General features: G+C 59.6%; 2 protein-coding genes across 16 annotated transcripts in view; one reads left to right on the forward strand and one right to left on the reverse strand.

The window, feature by feature from the left end:
• Positions 1-461: 461 nt before the first annotated feature.
• LOC130152596 (creatine kinase U-type, mitochondrial) lies at positions 462-10,320 on the reverse strand. Of its 2 annotated transcripts, XM_056346434.1 has the most exons (9): positions 10,023-10,299; positions 4,318-4,516; positions 3,783-3,878; positions 3,444-3,665; positions 2,829-2,914; positions 1,666-1,789; positions 1,411-1,545; positions 931-1,056; positions 462-711 (listed from the first exon to the last, which is right to left on the reverse strand). In XM_056346434.1, the coding sequence occupies exons 1-9, from the start codon at positions 10,169-10,171 to the stop codon at positions 595-597; spliced, it is 1,254 nt and encodes a 417-aa protein (XP_056202409.1). In that variant the 5' UTR covers positions 10,172-10,299; the 3' UTR covers positions 462-594. The 2 variants fall into 2 exon arrangements, with proteins under 2 accessions (XP_056202409.1, XP_056202408.1); XM_056346433.1 differs by having other exon boundaries at positions 3,444-3,878; positions 10,023-10,320.
• A 795-nt stretch (positions 10,321-11,115) lies between these two features.
• Positions 11,116-20,120, forward strand: part of PPIP5K1 (diphosphoinositol pentakisphosphate kinase 1) — a 48,599-nt gene continuing 39,594 nt past the window's right edge. For 3 of the 14 annotated variants that reach the window (XM_056346424.1, XM_056346427.1, XM_056346432.1), the window contains exons 1-8: positions 11,150-11,212; positions 12,113-12,400; positions 15,811-15,980; positions 16,252-16,426; positions 17,969-18,164; positions 18,258-18,348; positions 19,321-19,406; positions 19,639-19,793. In XM_056346424.1, the coding sequence (XP_056202399.1) occupies positions 16,280-16,426; positions 17,969-18,164; positions 18,258-18,348; positions 19,321-19,406; positions 19,639-19,793 (675 nt within the window). In that variant the 5' untranslated portion in view covers positions 11,150-11,212; positions 12,113-12,400; positions 15,811-15,980; positions 16,252-16,279. Of the gene's footprint in view, positions 11,213-11,328; positions 11,423-11,955; positions 12,401-14,621; positions 14,714-15,810; positions 15,981-16,251; positions 16,427-17,968; positions 18,165-18,257; positions 18,349-19,320; positions 19,407-19,638; positions 19,794-20,120 lie in introns of those variants that run through there. The other 11 variants (XM_056346418.1, XM_056346429.1, XM_056346426.1 and 8 more) reach the window with 9 other exon arrangements.

A 20,120-nucleotide genomic window follows, 5' to 3' on the forward strand; every position in this document is an offset into this window, starting at 1 on the left:
TAGCAGGCTCAGCTCTCATGGTGCCTTTCTCTCCTGCAGGCAGGAGCAGTGCCAGGCCCCAGGCTGGCTTCACCTTGGCTCTCCTCCTCTGTCTGCCCTGCTGCTTTCTGTGAGCATCCCAGTAATAAACCTGTGACGGGCACAAGCAACGAGCCCTGCTCCCTGCAGCGACATGTGGCTCCAGAGCACCTTCTCCTCTGGCCTTGGCTGTCCCAGCGGCTCCTGGCACCCAGCTCCCTACCCACATGCAGTCCCTTGCAGCCCCCCAGACCAGGGTAGCCCCAGCGGCCCCCAGGACCCTTCCCCAGGGCAGCAGTGGCTCAGGGCAATCCCAGCAAGTGCTGCTCGGGACGGGTGCAGGAAACCCAGACGTGGGTGGGTGCCTCTCTGCAGGGGCACAGGGCACTGGGGACATCAGCCGGGTGGTGGGTGCTGGGGTAAGGAGGAGACGGAGCCACGGCTACAGCAGCGCACGTTTATGGGGTCTGGCCTGGCGCGTTGCAGTAACAGGACTCAGCGACATGCTGGGCACAGGGATCACGTAAGCTATGGCAGAAGCTGGGTCCCATGGGGCTGGCGCTGCCTTGGTCCAGCTCAGTGCCGGAACTGTGGCACTGGGGAGGGGATGCGGATGTCCTGCCCCTTCTCCAGCCGTCGCTCACAGTCAATCAGGTAGTTCACACCGTCTATCACCAGCTGCACCAGCTCCACCTGCACCGGGAGCACACACGTGCTGGCTCAGGGGCTGTCCTGGGGGCCAGCCCGGCGAGGCGCCCCACTGGCCCCACCGCCAAGGGCAGGCGCTGCCACCCCCAGCACCCATGTGCTGGTCCCAGCGCACATCCCAGAGCTGTCTGGGCACCATGGGCCCGTCATGCACACGCACTCCAGCCCCCCCCCTCCTCAAATGCAGCTCTGCCTGGCACCCACCTCTGACTTCCCCAGCCGGTCCAGGTTGGAAATGTCGAAGACGCTGCCAGTAGCTGCGGTGTCCACACCACCCGTCCCGCGCTTCTGTAGCCGGAGGTTCTCCAGGATCTTAGGGAAGCGGCTGTCCTGGTGCCCAGAGAAGGTGTCAGTGCTCAGCGGGACCATCAGCTGGGGGGTCAGGGCTCTGCAGCCCCCCGGGGCAGCCCTCCCGCCGCTTGCAGGACCCTGTCAGTGGGCTCGTAATCCCTGCAGAGAGCCCTGCCCTGAGCAGACCCGGGTTGACACCTGGGTCCCTGGCCCCTCCAGCCACAGAAGCAGGCGGGGGCTGGACCGTACACTTCCCGGGGGAACCTGAGAGAGGTCCAGAGCCGGGTCCCACGCAGTCCTGCACCTCCTGCGTGGCTGGGCTCCCTGTGCCCTGGAAGCCGGTGGTCCCCGCAGCCCTGGCTTGGTTCCCCACAAAACTGGCCATGGTAATACCTTACTGAGCAGCGGCAGCTTGATGTGGACGCCTGCTCGCAGCCCAGTGCCCAGGTTGGAGGGGCAGGTCAGGATGTAACCCAGCCGCTCGTTCCACATGAACTCCCAGCCTCGCTCCTGGATTAGCCGTTCCACCTGGATTAGAGGCACCAGCAGCCGTTCAGCCCGCAGCCAGGAGGTGCCAGCCCCATCCCTGCCCACCTGTTTGCCTGCCTGTTCATGGGGCTGGCGCAGCCGGGGCTGGTGGGCACTCACCTCCTTCAGCCCCCGACAGAACCGCTCGAAGACGCGCTTCATGTTGCCACCCTTCTCCATGGAGATGATGCGCGTGTGGTCTTCCTCGTTGATCCAGATCAGGAAGGTCTTCTCGTTGTTGTGCCTAGGGACAGGGCTGCGTTCAGCCATGCTGGTGGCTGGCAGAGGTCCCGTGCCCACCCAGCCACCCATGCCAGCCCCAGCTGTCCCCTTCTGCCCCTGCCACCATGGTGCCAGTGCTGCCCCGCGGTCCCGGTGCTCTGCCTGCACCCATGGCTGGGAGCATGTTGCCAGAGCACTGCCTGGCAGTGAGGCAGCCAGGAGATGCTCCTGGTGACATGCCAGCGTTCATCCATGTGTGCTGCTGCAGGCAATGGGTGCCGGCCCTGGTGCTGTGGGTGCAGGCAAGTGCTGCTGGGGAGGAGCAGCATGGTGCCAGCGTGGTGGCAACCCTGCCTGAACTGGGGATGGGAGCACGGCTCCTGCACCATGCAGGCAGTGGGAGGGGTCTGTGAGGCATGGGGTGCAGGTTGGGGTGCTGGGTTAGGGGGTAGCTGGAGCTGGGGACCATGGGTGCTGTGGAGGTGTTTCCCATGAAGCTGCTATAAAGGCGCTGTGCCAGCGAGGGCGGCATGGGCGGGTGCATGTGCCGGCTGTCACTCTGCGTGTGTGTGTGGGGGATGCTGCGTGGGACGTTGCATGGCTGTGCAGAGATGCTGGGAGGGAGCAGTGAGATGCAGTCGTGGTAGGCTAAGTTTGGGGGCAGGCAGAGTATGCAGAGAGCCAGAAGGAGCACCGGGGATTGCCTGGGGAGCAGGAGGCAGTTACGGATTTTTGGCAGCCTGGAGTGCAGGGTGCTGCAGGATGGTGAGAGTGGGAAGGACCGACAGCAGGGGCTAGCTCTGAAGTCCCACTTCTTAGGAGGATGCTGTGGTCTGTGTACAGAGCAGCTGGCTGCTGGTGGCAGCACACAAGGGACTCCCAGGTCAGACCACAGAGCCTGGGATGAGCACGGCCCAGGGGCACCGGTGCCACACGTACTGAGGTCTGCAGTGCAGCAAGCATGAGGAACGCGGGTGGTGGGGCTGGGGCAGCCGGATGGAGCAGCAACACCCCCTGCCTTTCTGCCCTGCTGACTGCCCCATGCTGGGGCAAATCCTCACCAGATCCCTCGGGCATCAGGCCAGTCCCGGGCCATTCCTGCTGCTGTCAGGAGCGGAGACACCGGCTTGTCGAAGAGGAAGTGGTCCTGGAGGGAGGCAGAGTGTGTGGGCTCACCCGGGCTGCACGGCTGGTGCCAGGGCATCCCGTCTCACCGCCCCCAGCCTGCCGTGCAGGAGATGTACCAGCTGTCCCAGGCAGGGCAAGGTCACCCACTGTCAGCACGGAGGGCAGGAGTCCCTGCCTGCCTGGCCAGGAAGGCAGAGGGCTGCTGGTGCACAGCCCACCCCATACCAGGGGCTGGTGCGGCACCGGCTGTGTGCCACAAGCCCACCTGTCCCTGAGCGTGGGCAGGGACATGGGGTGAGAGCCAGAGGGGGCTGTGAGCTGCTGGGGCTGTGTTCAGCGAGCTCCATCCTCCCCTGGCTCAGGAGGGCTGAGTGGCACCGTGAGCACCCTCAGCACCGTGGGGCAGCCTCGTTGGGGAAGGGGGTCCTGGTCCCATAGGACAGCAGGGCTGGGAAAGGAGGCTACAGCCTCCCAGAGAGGCAGTGCCAGGGAAGGGGTCCTGCTCCACGGCCACCTGGGGTGGCTGGCTGGGAGCTGCAGCGACTCACGTCAATGAGCTGCTGTTGCTCCTTCTCCGTCATCTCGCTGAGACGGTAGTACCGGCCCGCCAGGTCTCCGGTGAGGCCGTTCAGCGCCTCCACAGCCACCTTCTCCACCTCTCGCCGCTCAGCACGGGTGCAGGCTGGTGGCAGGCTCAGCCCACGGATGCTGCGCCCAGTCCGGACCCGGGATGAGAGCACGTAGCGCTCATCAAAGTGGCCAAACTTGATCTGGAACAGACAGGAGCCATGGGGATGCGTGGGGCAGCACCAGTGCTGGCAGAGATCCTGTCCCCTGAGTCCCGGGGAAGTTCCCCCATGTGCAGCACCACTGCCTGGCTCACACACCTTGCTGGCATCCAGATCTGTGACGTGCTTCATGGTGCGGGGATTGTACCCATTGTGCCGCTCCTGAATCACTGGGTCGAACAGGTCAGCAAACACCTGGAAGCAAGCGGGATGATGTGCAGCACTGCAGACCCAGCGCCCCACGAAGCCCCTGCCGTGAGTGTGGCACAGTCCTGCTGCCAGCGTGGGGGATGTGGCAGCAGGGGGGCATGCAGAGGGGGGCTGGGGGCCAACGGTGTGTCCTGCAATGCAGTAGCAATCCATGGGGCTGACACTGCCCGGGCAATTTGGGCTCGGGGACAAGGAGGAGGAGGAGGAGGTTGCAGGGCTCTAGGAACAGCTGCTCTGAAGCAGCCCTGTGTCCCACTGGGACACACTGGGGCTGGCCAAGGAGCCTCTCCAGCTGCCTGGGCTGGGCAGGAGGAGTCGGGCAGTAATGTCCTGGGCTGCTGGATGTACTGCAGGTACTGGGACCCCTCCGGCTGCTGCAGGCACCCTGGAGAGCCCGGAGCATGGCAAGGCTCCAGCCACTCACCTCGTAGGTTTCTTCATCACCAGCTACCATGCCCACGGTCTTGATGAAAGGGTGGCCAGGGTTGTCAACACCTGTCTGGATGCACTGGTCCAAGGTCCAGCCGTTAGGGGTTGCTTTGTCACAGAGCCTGGCATAGATGGCTGGTGTCAGGTTGCTGGCCATGCAGTTGTTGTGCTTCCGTAGGTCGGGGTACTCAGCGCTGTGGGAGGAGAGGCTGATGAGTCCTCTGGGGCCAGGGGACCCCAAGTGCTCATGCCCTTGCCCCACAGAGACCCTCAGGGCAGGTGTGGGCAGGGATGCTCTGGGGAGGGCGGTCAAGCTGCTCTGCTTGCCCACTCCAGCAAAGGCCAGCCGGGAGTGGGAAGGCAGTTATGGGCATCACGTGTCGAGGGCAGAGAGCAGCCTGAGCCGAGGGCTGACATTGCCACAGGAATAAGAGCCTATGAGAAAATCTGGACTGGTTGTTAGGGTGCGGCTCCTTATCAGCCACGTACCAGGGCCATGGGGTTGGTAAAGCTTGCTGGGCAAGCGGTGGCAGCCACGTCAGCCCCAGCTCGGCGCTGGGGCGTGGGCAGCCATCAAGAGGCTGTGCACTGTGTTGCCAGGGTGGCCAGGCTGTGGAGGGGAGGGTCTCACTCCCCTTCTCCTTCCTGAGGCTGCCCCCACACCAGCCCAAGCAGGGGGTGGCTGCTCCCACTGCTCCTTCTGCCCAGTACCAGGGTCTGCCCATGCAGCGAGTGCAGGAGCAGGGCACACAGCCCGTGGGGGTCCTGGTGTGTCTGGCCCCTGGGCCCCATCTGGGCACCTCGATCCCCGTCCCCTGAGATGCCACAGGGCAGGAGATCGGCTGACCCGGATCAGCAGCCGTTGGGAACTGCACTGCTCTGGTGCAGTTTATTGTATTAGGGGGACGCTTTCGTCTAATCAGCTTAGCAGGAGGCCTTCTCCTGACCTCATTCCCACTTTAGCCAGGCTTTGTGCTTGTTCTTGCACTCACGGGGGGATTGGCAGGGCAGGACCCCGACAGCACTCTCCTTGGCCATATCCCTCATGCTGGGAGGTGGTGCCTCCACTTGCCTTAGTGGGACAGGACTGGCCCCTGTCAGCCCAGGAGACCTGGCTGGTGGCCACAGTGGGTCCCAAAGCCCTGGGGATGCCTGTCTCCTCTGCCTGGAGGGGCACTGCTTTGGAGGTGGCCCAGCTGGCGGGGGCAATCCATGTGGGCGAAGAGATGCTGAAGCTAGTGCAGGTCTGGAGCAGTGGGAGCGATGCCCGACTACCATCACCAGCAGCGAGTCCTGGCACCCTCCCGGCACTCGGGTCCTGCTCCTGGGCTGAGTGCCCACCCAGGGCGCCAGGTCTGGCTGCCAGCACCCGGCCCCCGTGCTGCAATGCAGAGTGCTGTCGCTGCTGCTGCCTCCTCCCCTGCGGCTGCAGGCCAAGGAATGTGCATTGGCCCTTTGCCTACAGCTTGGGCACTGCTTGTGACTTCCTGCGCTTTGCAGAAAGAAAGGGAGGTAGGGCTTACATTGTCTGCTCTGCGTAGGGAAGCACTGGCAGCTCCAGCCTGGACCAACGCAAGGAGGAGTTTGCTCCAAGGCAGCAACTTGTCCCAGACACGGAGGCTGAGGGCTGCTCCCCCAGCCCACACACATATCTGGGCCACATTGAGATGCTCCAGTTCAGAGGCTGGCTCGTCATGTGTAGGGAGCAGCCGGCCCCAGCCTCCTGCACCGCTCCTGCCTCTGCCATCAGCTGGCTACTGACCTGTGTCTCCCCAGGGGGACACACTCTCATAAAAGCACTTGTTGATCAGAATGTGACACTTGGACATGTAACTCCTCTGTCCTCAGCATGGCTAGTGCCGCTTGGCATGCCAGGACCACAGCCTGTGGCGCTTTCCACCCTGGTGGCAGCAGACTACATCCAAAGCGGCAGCAAAGGTTACTAAGGGAAGCAAACCTACTTCACTAAGTGGAGGACTGCTGTAGGTTTAAACATGCTCTCTGCTATGGGCAATCCATACCTTCACTGAGGTGCTCAGACTCCAAAACCTTGAGATTCTGGCCACTGCCTGCAGGCTCTGTGCCTGCTGCAGTGCTGATTCAACTCCTGGTCCAAACACACCCTCCCCCCAAACAGCCCCAAACCATGGTCAGCAAATCTGGGGGATCGCTCTTCAGCCTTTCCAAAGCACCCGAACTGAGCGGGATGGTGCCAGGATCAGCAGAGCGATGCAGGGATGAAGGTGCTGAGCGCTTGGTGCTGTGCTCACAAGCGGTGCCCCACACAACCAGAGCAGCACCCAACCCTGCAGCCTGGGCTGGTCCTGAGGCTGGCGTGGGATGGCTCCCACTGTGTTCTTCTGGGTGTCCAGGTGTCCTCTGCCTCAGGCACAAAGGCGACACTGCACTTGGCCTTACTCAGGTTGCCTTGGCCCCTTGGTTTTGGTCCCCAAAGCTGGCTTTAAAATCATGACCCTTTTCAGCATCATATTTTGTCCCTGGTGCCATGGCACCAGGCAATAGGCTGGGCTCCCCCCCGGCTGCAGGGGCTGGCAGCGTCTTCTGTGCAAGGTGGATATCTGCCAGCAGCACAACTCAGCGTGGGTGCTGGGCTGCCACCTGCAGCGCCCTGGAGGCTGCTCCACGCTGTCACCTTGCCTGCCACCTCAGGGTGCAGCCGCCTGCAGCAACCGCCCTCCCTGCCCTTGTGCCAGGAGGTGCTTCACCCGGGCAGGGACCTGCTAAGCTCCCAGCAGGTATTATTAGTCCGTCTGCTGGCTGGGCAGCTTCTCTGGGCTCTTCACCCTAATCCAGCCACCTCCGGCACCCTTCCTGGCACCAGCGTCCCTGTGGGTGCCACGCTGCGGGCAGCTCCTGCTGCACGTGGCCTCCTGGGAGGCATGGGGGTGCATGGGACGAGCGGTGCAGACCCTGCGCGGTGGCGGTGGGCGGGAGGAGCAGGGTGCTGGCAGGGTGCTGCAGCAGCAGAGCATGTGGCTTGTTTACGCAGGAAGGAGGGGGCTCGGGCTTTGTGTGGAGATGCTTTGGCAGGGAGCCCCGGCGTCACCGTCCAAACGTGGCATGGTGCCAGACACCCCCCTTCCCCCTCCGGCATCTGTGCCCATGTCACCTCTGCGGGGGGTGCCCATGCCACCACCCCCAGCGTGGCCATTTGCCCTGCGGTGCCTCTGACAAGCGACCGTGGAGGGCAGCTCAGATCCCTCAAAGCTGTTGCCGGTGTCTCTCATTATTTCACGTAAAGACCAGAGGAGCAGAATCCCCGGACAAAGGCAGGCTGGCTTGCCCGTGCCAGCACCATCACTGAACCAGACCCAGCCACACAGACCCTCCCAGGAAGCTCATTTTAGAGCTTCTCAAGCCACATCCCCTACCTTGGTTTCACCCCCCCCCTCCAGGCTCACCTCAGCCCCCTCCCTCCCGCAGATGGTGCCTGGCTGTTCCCCCAGCCCTGTCCTTGTTTTCATCATTGATGTCCTGCCCTGCTGTTTTTCCCCAGCCCACTGATCCTGCTACAGCAATGCCTTTACAGCACGGCCAGCTTGGCCCCTGCCCCTAGCCACAAACAAGGACTTAGCGGTGCGCACAAGGGGACACTGATGTGTCCAGGTTTAGTGGCACCAGCTGTCCCCGGTCCCTGGTGCCCTTGCGGGCAGGAGCAGGACGCGGGCAGGGTGCCTGCCTTTCTCACGCCAGACAGCAGGTCTCACAGGTCCCGGTGTTTTTCTCTCACCACCCTCCCTCGGTAAAGACCTGATGTCTATGACCCTGCAGTTGTTCAGAAAGCTTGAAAATACAGTCCTCTTGGGAGGTGAGTAAACAATAACATCCAGCCTTCATCATTCTCCAGAGTTGCTCCATTTCTGCCCCCTCCTTTCTGTGGCCTGACCCAGCACATCGGAGCCCCCAGCACCGGTGCTGAGCACACAGCTCTGCACGAGCAGGGCTCTCAGCCTGCAATGCAGCGCCGCTCTCTAACTGCACGGTGTTTGGTGCAGGGATCGCAGCAGCTGCGTGTGTTTGGAGCAGTAACGTGCTGCCTCCTTCCCCATGCCGCTCCTTCACCCTGCGCAGGCTCTGCCGGCATCAGGATGGGGAGGAAAACCTGCTCCTCGCTTTCTGACCTGCCAGGGCGAGCAGCCAGTACCAGGGCAAGGTGGAAGGACCACCTCGTCCCTCTCCCCTCCTGACCCTGTCCCTACCCTGCCTGGTCCTTGTGAGGCACAGGCAGCTCCTGCCTTCAGCTCCCATTTGTGCCTTGGCCCCCCACGGTCCCGGGGGCCAGGCAGCAAGGGAGCCAAGCGGGACCTGCCTCCACCTCTCCTGGCCTGAGCCCCTCGCTTCCTTGGTGCTATGGCAAGCGGGGGCGAGCGGAGCAGCGCTGATACCTCTGCCCACAGCAGTGCCCCTCCTGGGGCCCAGCCGGGCTCCCCAAGGCAGCCTTTGACAAAGAGCAGGTCAAAGGGGGAGCGACACAAGACCTTCTGTGCTGGTGCTTGAACCTTAGCACCGCTCTGTAGCTGTGACACTTATCTGGCTTAAGGGACCAGGCACACGTTGTGCAAATACGGCCAGTGGCTCTCGCAGAGCCAGCATTACCCCAAAAGCACCCCTAAGCCAGGCCACGGCTGTGCATGTGCCCACCCGGCCCAGCTCAGCTCCGTGCCCACCTCCCAGAAATCCTGACTGCACATCCCAGGGCTCGTCTTCACCCCAAACTCACCCGCAGGCTGCTCAGCACCTGCGGGCCCCTCCGGCTCCCTTTAAAAACTGCCCCCAAGATGGAAGAGCGAGGAGCAGCCAGGAAGCCTTTGCTTTTAAATAGAGAAGCCCCTGTCCCCAAGGCAGGCGCGGAGGCTGGCCCAGGCAGATGGGCTCGGGCCAGGAGCTGCTGCCAGCCCCCGGGGGCTGTCACGGCGCCGCAGTTACTGCTCCGACACCGGTTTTCCGGACAGAGCTCCTGGGTGTTTCGCCAGGAGAAGAAAATGAACCTGTTCGCTCCGTCCTGTTCCCACCAGGACGCTGGCAACTGGCCCCTGGCTCCCGCCACCACCGGGCAGAGCCTGGGCTGTGTCCTGGCCTGCACTGGCTATCCCGGCAGCACTGCCCTGCCAGGCTGAGCCCCCCACCGGGGCAGCCCCTAGCCCCAAGGACCCCCGGAGCTTGTCCCCTGCCCGCTGCCGCCTGTCCCTGGGCTGGCTTTGTCCCGGTGCTCCAGGGCCGCCGCAGTGCCGGGGCTCCCAGCCTGGATAGCCGCGCTGGAGGGACGCTGGGTCCTGGAGCCGGTCCCGGGGACGCGCCCGGGGGGGCCCCGGGGGTCTGCGCCCAGCGCGGCTGTCGGGGCCGCCCGGCGCTTGGGGAGGCCGGGGAGGCCCCGCCGCGGCGGCGCCGGTGCCCTTGGGCGCGGGGACGGCGGGGCCTCGCGGCGCCGGTGGCCCGGAGCGGGGCGGCTCCGTCCAACACGGCCGAACCCCCGCCGCCGCGCCTCCCACTCCCCGCCGCCGAGCACGGGCTCGGTTCCTGGCCGTCCCGGTCAACCCCCGCCCGCGGACGAGCAGCGGCCGCCCAGCCGCCCCCAAGGGTCGCCCCGGGACCCCCGCCCTCCCCGGGTGCCGGTGCTGCGGGGACCGGCCCCCGCCCGCCGCCCCCCGCACGGGCGCCCCCGCCGCCCGCGCCCGGTACCTGGGTGGGTAGCGCCGCCGCTGCCGGTCGCCCGCGCTGAGCGTGTCCCGGGCGAGCAGGAAACCGGCGGCGAGCGAGCCGGCGCCCACCATGGCCAGGAGACCGGCGGAGCGGCGGCCGGAGAGGGCGCGGGCGAAGGTGCTGGCCATCGCGGAGCGGCGGAGCGAGTGCGCCGGGGCCGGGAGGCGGACGTGATGGGAATGGGAACGGGCACGGGAATGGGAACGGCGGCGGCGGCAGGACGCGCGGGGGGCGGGGAGCCGGCCGGGCACGGGGGGGCCGCAGCGGCACCGCCACCTGCTCGGCCCCCCGCCCCGCCCCGCCCCGCCCCGCCCGCCGCACCGGAGTCGCCGCCGCCTTCAGCACTGCGCGCCGGACAGCGCCGGCGGGGCAGCGGCGCTGGGCCCCCCCCGCACCGGCACCGGGCCCCCCCCCGGCACCGGACCCCGCCACCGGCGGGCCACGAGCACGGCACGGCACGGCGCGGGCCGCGGCGGCGAGGGCGCGGCTGGGGCAAAGTCCTGGGGCCGGGAGAGGCGGGCGCGGCTCCCTGACGGCCCGGAGCCGCGCGTGGGATGCGGGCCGGGACAAGCGGACGGGCCAGCGGCCGGTTCTCGGCGGCACGGCCTGGCGCGGGCGGCGGTCACCGGTCACCGGCCCTCCCACCGCACGCCGTGCCGCTGCCCGGCGCTGGGCGCTCCTTGCTCGGGCCCCACACGCCGGGACGGGGCGGTCGCCCCGCGCAGTCCCAGTGCCCGCGGCAGCCCCGGGGCAGGCAGCGCGCCGCGTTCCGCCGCCGCAGAGCCCCACGGGACGAGAGAGGCGACGGGCGCTGCCCGGGACCCGTCGCCCGGACTTCCCCGGCGCACTGGGCAGCGGCCGCCCGGCACACTCGCGCCTCCTGCCCGGGTCCCGCGGGGCGGGGGACAGCCGGCGCGGTGCGGTTGCCGTGGTAACGCGGGACCCGGTGGCGCTGCCGGTACCCGGCGCTGGGCCCGCGCCCCACGTGCGCGCGGCACGCCCGGCCACGCAGCCTCCCCCGCCGCCGCCGCTAGGGGTCGCCACGCCGCACCCGCCTGAGGCCCGGCCGGCCCGCCCCCCTCCCCGCCGATTGGACGGCTGCGCCCGTCAGCAGGCTGTGATTGGCCGGCGGCAGCGCCGGCGGCGCAGGATGCGCTCGGAGGCCGCAGGTGAGCGGGAGGGAAATGGCGGCGCCCGGCGTGGCGCCCCCTGCTGCCGCCGCCGGGGTGTCGGGGCGTCCCCGGTGCGGCGGGCCCGAGACTGACCCCCGGGTCGGGGCGGGGAGGGGAAGCGAAGGGAGTGGGAGGGGGCATGACACACACGACAGTGGGCCGCGCCGCTCTTGGGCCCGGTCGTCGTCGACTGTCGGGGAGCGCCGGGTAGGTGGCAGCGGCGGCCACTGGTGAGGCGCGGCCCGGTTCCCCGCCGCGGGCCTGCCGCCCCGCAGCCCCCCTGCCGCGGGCCTGCCGCGGCCAGCCCGGCCCGGCCGCTCTCCGCGCCCCCCGCCCGGGTCCCTGGGGCCAGCGCGCTCGGCCCCCCCGGCGCGGCCTGCCCTCCCGGCTCGGCAGGGGGCGCGGCGGGCTCTGCACGGGGGCGCGGGTGTGGCGGCGGGGGGGGCCCCGGCCCGGCCAGCCACGGGCGAGCGGAGCCCGCACCCTCCCGGCCGCGGCGAGCTCTCTCGGGGAGCGGGGGCCCGTGGGTTCCCGTCGGGGCCTAGCGGCGCAGCGGTGCCCTGCCGGGGTCTCGGCTGTTCCCTTCGGGCGGGCCCGGGCCCGGCGTGCTGGGCTGTGTCTGCCTCGCCCGCGGCCTGAGGGAAGGGGCGAGCCGCGGCCCTTCGCCCGTTAATAAACCCTCATTAACGGTTACAGTCCCAGGGACATTCTGATGCTGCCGGGTTTCACACTTCACCTGTGTGTGTAATTTTAAAATCTCATTAAAAACTGTCTCCAAAGGTGAGGATTGACCTTACTGCTGCGGTTGCTATGTGAGCAGCAGAAGGCTTGCTCAGGTGTAGAAGCAATAAGCCGAGAGGTTTTTTTACTAAATTTGCAAATGGCATTGTCTGGCAGAAACAGCTCCTGCTCGGGAGACATTTCGTGTTTGCGCCCTGGCTGTGCGCTGGGTTTGAAGATGTCGATAGATCTGGAGTTACCGAAAGTGCTGCTGGAGCGCTGGGAAGCTTGCCTTCAGCTGCCTGGCTGTGAACGCGTTGGACTTCTGCGTTAACAGAACACAGAGAGCTTTCTTTGATACGCCACAGCGAAATAGCTTTTAATTATTAACTCTGGAATAGGTGTTCTTTTTCTCCTGAAGCAATTAAGTGTCTACGATAAGAGTACAGCTTTCACCTTTTGTATGTAAGTATGTAATTAACCTTAATACAAATAGCCCTTGTGACAAGGGGAGTAACTCTTTGGGCAAAGGTACTTCCCTGATCAAGGCCTAAGCTTTCAGGGTTGGGTTTTTTTTGTTTAGTTTTAGTGCCCACAGCGGTTTCAGGTAGTTCAACAAGACGTTGCCGGCATTAATATTTTAAAATGCCAGCTATGTGTATTCTTCAAGCTTCCAATCCTGCAGATACTTGACCTGGCTTAAATCGGGCTGTGGGTCTGTAATCGTCCTTGCAGCCTGCCCGCATGCAGCTCCTTGGACCTCCCACCTAGTGCTGCCTGGGTGCGCAGACCTGGTCTCCACTCCCAGAGCTGCCTCTTCTACCGCCTGTGGCTGCTGCCACCAGCGATAGGATCAGCCTTGTTGGGTTGCTGCAGTCCTTGGCCCTTCAGCCCTCCACCGCAGGGACTGCGCTTTCAAATCATGCACCATGCAGGCTGTGTTTAAAAAACAAAAGGGAACAAAACCCCCACACCCACACCTACACTTTTGGTGGTTGATGCTACACTAAGAACAAAGTTAATATAAGACCTGATCATAACCTATTTCTTTCTTAAATTTCTGGTACCTCAGGATACAGCGACACAAAGAATAAGTCTCTTTAGTCTGTGAGCATTCTTACCTGAACAGCACCAGAATGATCTGCCGGGGAACTGGAAAACAACCTACTATCCCATTTGCTATCACCAATATAGGGAGCTGAATTAGTCCCAGTACATTTAAGAGACAAGGTGCACATTTCTGTTTCAGGTTGTGTGTCAGCAGCTTCTTATTGCCATTAGGTGATTATGGTAAACTCTGTTATGATTGCGTACCGGATCATCACTGCCCTTCTTGGAAGAGAGTGCAAGAATGCCTTTAGCTGTAGTGGCTGCTCTGTACTGCCTTCTGTATTGTGATGAGACTAGCAAGCCTGAATATGCCATACTCAAAGCCAGAACCATCTTTACCTTTCTTGCATGCATGCCAGGGCTGTGTTAATGCTTTTGTTTCTCTTGGACGATACAGCCAGTGGCATTAACTCGGTGCTTAAATTTTCTTGCTGTGATTAGCAAAAGGTGAGACCTGCAGCACTCTCAGCAAGTGGAGACTGGTCTGAATGTATGACCTGTGGGAGCAGTTCGCTCAGGAGGCGGTGAGAATGATGCAGAACCATCAGTATCGCATGCTGTCAGTGCCTCACGTAGCTCCAGGCTGGAAGAAAAGCAGTAATGGTGTGGTGGTGGTGTGGGCTGCGTGCTGCACAGGAACCTTGCTGGTACCATTTCTGTGAGGAAAGGTGCCACCCTCCTGGCATCATGAACTCTTTGAAAGCCTAGCACTAGGGCTGATTCAGTCATGTTGGCAAAACCTCCTGTTATTAGGCTTTGATACCGGAATATAGAGCTGCACTTCCCTGTTTCCCTTTAAAAGCAACAGTCTGTCTGAGTTTTAGATGCCTTAGTTTTATGCCTGTAGCTAAAACTTCTGTTTCATCAAGAGTCTGTAGTCTTTCTTGGTATTAATCTAGTCAGATGAGGGATCTACTTTAAAGAGAAACTTGAAAAAGGTTTTGGTTATACTCTCTTCTTTTCTCCACACCAGAAACAACCTGAGATCCTGAGGCTTTCCCTGTTAACCCTAAGGGCATGATTGATGCATCAGTGGCTGTTGGCTTCAGTGAGGCTCTAGTTTTTCTACCTGGTTTGAATATGGCATGTCTTGGCCTCTAGAAATAGCTACAGAGCAAGGCAGAGGGTTTTTTTCTGGGGTAGGAGCAGGGATGTAGAGAGCTCATTGCTTACTTCTTAGGGCAAAGGTTTTCCTGCTGCTTGATCTGTTTTTTTCCAGGAGGGAGGGGAGAGTAAGGGATTGGAGGAAACAACCCTCCTCCTATTCTTGCATGGTTTACTTCATTAAATCATCAGCCATCAAGCTGGTAGTGTACTTGCTAAGGTCTCGGTCTGCACTGGTGTGCTGAGGCAGCAGGGCGCAGGAATGAAAATGATTCCTGAGCGTGTCAGGAATCCCACTCTTGTCGTCCTGTGGAAATAGTAGGACTATATGGAGCACACAGTAGCATGCCGGTATAGCCTGGTCTGCCAGCACTGTTGCTCCCACCAGTGGAGAGCACTGATGGTGAAATTACAGCTTTAACTCTTGCTGATCGGAACACTTTTCTGTGCTGGGTGTGCCCTGTGCCTCCAGGTTTGTGTGGGAGCAGGCAGCACTGGCCTTGGTGCACAAGTGGAAGACCGGTGTGAGCTGGGAGTCGGGCAGCGGAGATTGTCTGTCGAGCGGTAGGTGCAAAGTTGGGGCTTGCTGTGTCACCCCTCTGGTTTCCGGTGGGTTGGTGTCGGCTCCCCCAGTAGATCTGGCATGATAACTGATGGGCTTGCTGTCGAACCAGTGCCTGATGGCGTGGCTGCGGGACCTTGTCCTGTGTGCTTCTGCTCCAGCACTTTCTCTGAGCATTTACCTGTTACATCTCCTGTCCTTCCCAGGAGCGCCCACAGCCTTTCTGTGTGGAGATGTGCTTTATTTTTACCTTTATTTCCAAGGTGGATTTCACGAGCAGCTGGTTTGCTCTGTTTCTTTTGCCTGTTCCCACCCTGCTCAAATGGATTAAGGCACTCTCCCTCAGTTGTTCTTGGTGATGGGATTCTCATGGTGAAATGGTGCTGGTGGCAGGCTGGTGGCATTGGGAGTGCTCCTCTGCTCTGTGAAGAATTGCTGCCAGAGAACTGGGAACTGACAGCTGTATGTGGCGGGACAGTCTCCTACGGTGTACTGGCTGTAAGGGAAAGCATGCTTAAAAGAGGAGGAAATACAGTAACTCGGTCTGGGGAATGCTGGAAATCATGTGAGAGCATGAGAAGCAGCAGTACACAGTGTCTCGTGTCCATTTTTAGGAAGTACTTAACATGAGGTGTTCACAACGTCCTCTTGTCAAGGTTGCGCTTGCTTATGTGGGAGGAATGCTTTTGCCCACTTCTTAGTGGGGGAAAACATGGCAAAGGGCAGTCACTTGACATTTATGTATGTGCAGCTATGGTTAGAGGTAAACAGCTGTGTCCTTGGTGTGTCCAGGTCACACATACTGTGCATTCAAACTCTGTCGCTTCTATGGCAGACAGTGCTGCTATTGTAGGTGACAGCGCGAGACACGCTCCTTCCCTGGCGTTTATAAAGCAGAGCTTGTATCTTGACAATTGGCTTCCGTGGTCACAGAGTAAATCAGAGCCAGCTTGCAAACCCAGAAGCCTTGACCTGCAACCCAGACTGTTACTGATGTTACTCTGTGTCCTCTTTCCTTGCCAAAGAGTTGTCACTTTTTCCTTTACCCTCTTCCCTGCAAACTCATGCACCTCTCAATCTGGTCTCTCTGTTACTGTAGGTCTTCACGGGCTGAAAGGATGAAAATAGGCAATTGGAAAGTCACTGTCACTGTCCTAAGCTTCATTCTAACTTCTGGAGTCCCGGTTGATGCCTTTGGGTGTACGAGCCTTTGAGAGTGTCCACTGTCCCCCTCCATGATTTAGACAGCGGCGTGGAGCATGCATCATTGTAAGGTTTTACATGATTTCAGCGCTGGTGGTTCCCAGTTGGTGCAAAGAGGTTAATTGCACAATGGAGCTGCCTATCTAAAATGATTGTGTGTCCAGTTCCCCTCCTACCCCGAGGGTCTCTTCTGACTCCCTCTTTTTGTGCTGGGCAGCACTGTCTGTGCCAGATCAGTCCCTGCCCTCCCCACCATCACCTGCTTCCAGTGCAGCCAGCCCCTGGCTCGCCCTGCAATCTGACCTTCTCTATCCCTTCTTGCATGCTGTGATTCCAGAGCGGGATGGTCGGCCACCGAAGCTGCAATGTCGTCCCTGACGACCTCCAGTGAAGGAGACAACTCCACTCCCAGGTTTGTTGTTGGTTCCAGGGATGATGAGACAGACTTTCTGGGATCAAACATGAAGACAGACGAAACTGATTTCTTTGAAGATGATGAAGAGGAGGAGTCGGTAAGGAAGTCCTGGCGTTCTGGGTTGGAGCATCTGTGCAGAATTCCTGGGTCTCAGCTGGGGTTTGTGTGGTTGCTGCTGAGGCTGCAGGCAGTTGGGATTTCAGGGGACATGACACCAGGCTGTGGGGCACAACCGTGGGGAATGGCACTGTCATTTCTGATGGGGTGTATTGCATTGTGTCATACTGCCTTACTCGCGGCCTTTCCGCTTGCCAGTCTTTTTCAGGTACAATAGCAGAGTTCCTTGTCCTAGCAACTTAACCCTGGCACTCCTGTAAACCTTTCTGTCTCACCAGGGAAATTTTTGAGGAAAACTCTGGGAACTGTGAAAAGGGCAGAAGTGTGTCTGCAGAAAGGAAGCATTTGTTCTTTTCTGTAACCTCCAGGAACAGGGTGCAGAAAGGAGAATGATCTCCAGCTCCTGACTGCTTTCGGCCCCTATTCAGTGTTCTTTTAAATGTTATATTTGTTGTTCTGTGCATGGGACTTGGATGCAGCAGGGACATTGCTGCTGGCTGGGACCATACGCCAGTGCAACCGTCGTTTCTGTTGCCGCTCTGCAAGTGGGTTGTTGACCTAGGAGCCCACAGGGGCTTCCTTCAAACCCACGCAGTGTTGTGTACTTTGGTGCTTGGTGAGGAGCTATTTATCAGGTGTAGTGAAGGATTTGGAAACCCTTTCACTTCTCAGATGTTGTTTTTGCCATGGAGCCTTGGCTTTGCAAGTCGTGCAGTAACTTCTAAAGTCTCGGCTTATGCTTTGAAGCTGCAATTGTTTGTGCTGGGTAACCCGAAGTCCTGCGTGTGTCACTTCAGATGATCTCACTGCGTTTAATCTTGCTTGGGCCAGAATTAATCTGTCAGGAAAACATCCAGTCTGGGGTTTCTAGATGGTGGAGAAAAGTCCACCACAGACCTCAGACTGTTCCTCTGTTACGGTTAGCAATGCTTTTTGAATGCACACCTTCTCTCTTGACCTACTCAACTTAACCTCATCCCACTGGACCTTGTTGTACCTTTGGCAGATATATGGAAGAGCACTTGGTAGTTTTTCTTTTCTACTTACAGCTACTTACTGTTGCAATCTCCCCTTCGTTTTCTCTCAGATAAGACAAACAGACTGAGCTCCTAGACTTTTTTTGCTATAAAACATTTGCGGCTGTTCTCTGAGCCTGCCTAAGTCCATCAACTGTCTTGGTGAGTTATGGGCCAGAGAACATGGTGTGGGATTCCAGTCCCGGCTGCTTGTTCAGGTGTCAGATATTTATTTTTGACCTTAGCATTAGTGCCCAGTAAAAAGAGGAGGTACGTACTACCTGGCAAAGAAGCGGTTGTTTTGGGCTGCTCCTTAATGATGTCCTCCAGTGGACGCTGCTGGGAACTGGGAGTGTTTATGGGTTCATGTCTAGCAAGAGCTGTGAGTGCATAAGGTTGGAAGAAAATCCCTTGTTTGTTCCACATTGCTGCATTTCTACACTGTTGCAGTTTGAAGTCCGTGAAGTAGCTAATCCTGTACTAAACTGATCCCTGTCTTCCCTTAGCCACCTGAGCGGCAGATTGTGGTTGGAATCTGTGCCATGACCAAAAAGTCCAAGTCAAAGCCCATGACACAGATTCTGGAGCGTCTGTGCAAGTTTGAGTATATCACAGTGGTGATTATGGGGGAAGATGTTATTCTGAACGAACCGGTGGAGAACTGGCCTTCGTGTGACTGCCTCATATCATTCCACTCCAAAGGTAAAAAGGCTGCAGCAGGTCGTAGCCTACTCGAGATCTGGGCAAGGGAGCTTCCACTCATTCTTTCCCCCCTCCCCTCCTCCTGTATTTCAGGATTCCCCCTGGATAAAGCGGTCGCTTATGCCAAGCTGTGCAAGCCATTTCTGATTAATGACCTTGACATGCAGTATTACATCCAGGACAGGTAGGTGCCTGTGATCCACTAAAGCCCCTTCCCTCTTCCTGGGTCTGATTTATCTTCCTGGCCACAAGCAAATGAGTGAGCTGGGGAGGAAGGGGACCATAGCAGTGGCTTTTTAGGGGTTGTTTCTCCAAAACAAGGGGAATAGACAATGGGGTAAAACCATTGAGACTTGGCATGTTTTATTTTCTGGTGCAAGTGCCTTGTAAGGAATGGTGAGATGAAGTAGGAAGTGGAAGAGGTCTCACAGAATGAGACTGCCACAATGGAAGCAAAAAGACTAGTCTCTGAGTAGAGAGCCAGGTAGCGGGATGGGGTTCTGGGGCAGAAATTGGGAGCAAGGCCAGGTCAGATTCAGGTATGTGACCAACCTATGTTGGCCAGACGCTTCAAGAGGCTTCTCAGTTGGCTTTTGGTAGAGGCCACCTGCAGCCATGTCTTCAGTGCATAGAGCCAGGCTGCTTTGGCTCTGTATGGGTAGGGCTCGTACCAGACCCCAGACCTCTGCCATGCCTTGGGTTGTGAGCGGCATCCCTGTGGGTGCTGACAGGCACCCTAAGGTGTAACTGTAGTGAAAAATAGCCATTTCCTCACTGACACAGGGTGAAAAGAGGCTCTGTTTCATCTGCCTGGCCTGGGTGTTGGGTAGCTTGGGCACCCTTTGAGAGGGCAGATCTGGGTAGGTGGCAGGTGCTGGGTGTGTTGCTGTGGATTGGGCATCTGCTAGTAAATGAGCATCTATATTTATGCCAGGTAGAGATTTACTCTGGGACATCTCTGTTGGGAGTAGGACTGAGGCGTGCCCTATAGCCTGTAGGTCTTATCTGGGGAGCATGTGCTGAGAAGTATTTGTACTCTGTCTTTGAAGCTTTTTTGTGTTCATTTTACTTTGTTCATCAGTGGGAGTGAAGCCTTCCCTTTGGCATGTACTGAGGACCTTCTAGACTCTTCTGACACTGTTTCTGTCCTCTACAGGCGTGAAGTGTATCGGATCCTTCAAGAAGAGGGAATTGACTTGCCCCGCTATGCTGTGCTCAATCGAGACCCTGACAGACCAGAAGGTCAGTGCGCAGGCTCTACTGAAAGCTGTTTTCACATACTTAAGATACTCTGCAGAGAACAGGTACTGATAATCAGCTTGAAGAGGCCTGATTCACAAGTCTGTTGTTTTTTGCAGACAAAGGTCTCAACAGCAAAACTGGCTGACTGACCAGGACTGAAGGGCTTCAGCTCTGCCCTAGAGCTGTCTCACTCACCCTTTCCTAACATGCTGCTGCTGTGCTTTATCTTCAGAGTGCAACTTGGTGGAAGGAGAGGACCACGTGGAGGTAAATGGAGCTGTTTTCCCAAAGCCATTTGTAGAGAAGCCAGTCAGTGCTGAAGACCATAATGTGTATATTTACTACCCGACGTCAGCAGGTGGGGGCAGCCAGCGGCTCTTTCGGAAGGTGAGGAGGCAGACACCAGTTTTGGTGTTGGAACCAACAGATCTGTGGCTCTGAGACCCTCGTGGCTTCAGGAGGGAGCGTTGGGGCAGTTGAAGGAGAAAGGAAGATTTGTGTTGGGGAAATCTGGACCTTCTTAGAACTTCCAGTTCAATCCCATCTACCTGGGAATTGCAGAAGGGCATAGTTTAGTGGTAGTGCTGACTTCTCCTTCCCCAACCTCTATTTGACTTGTGTCCCGTGTCATGGAGACAGTCATGGAGAACGGTGTCCCTTACTGAATTGCATGTTGTTTTTTTCCAGGTCACTTCCTCAGTTTATCAAGATGAT

The sequence above is a fragment of the Falco biarmicus genome, chromosome 7 (genome assembly GCF_023638135.1).
Source record: "Falco biarmicus isolate bFalBia1 chromosome 7, bFalBia1.pri, whole genome shotgun sequence".
Lineage (NCBI taxonomy): Eukaryota > Metazoa > Chordata > Aves > Falconiformes > Falconidae > Falco > Falco biarmicus.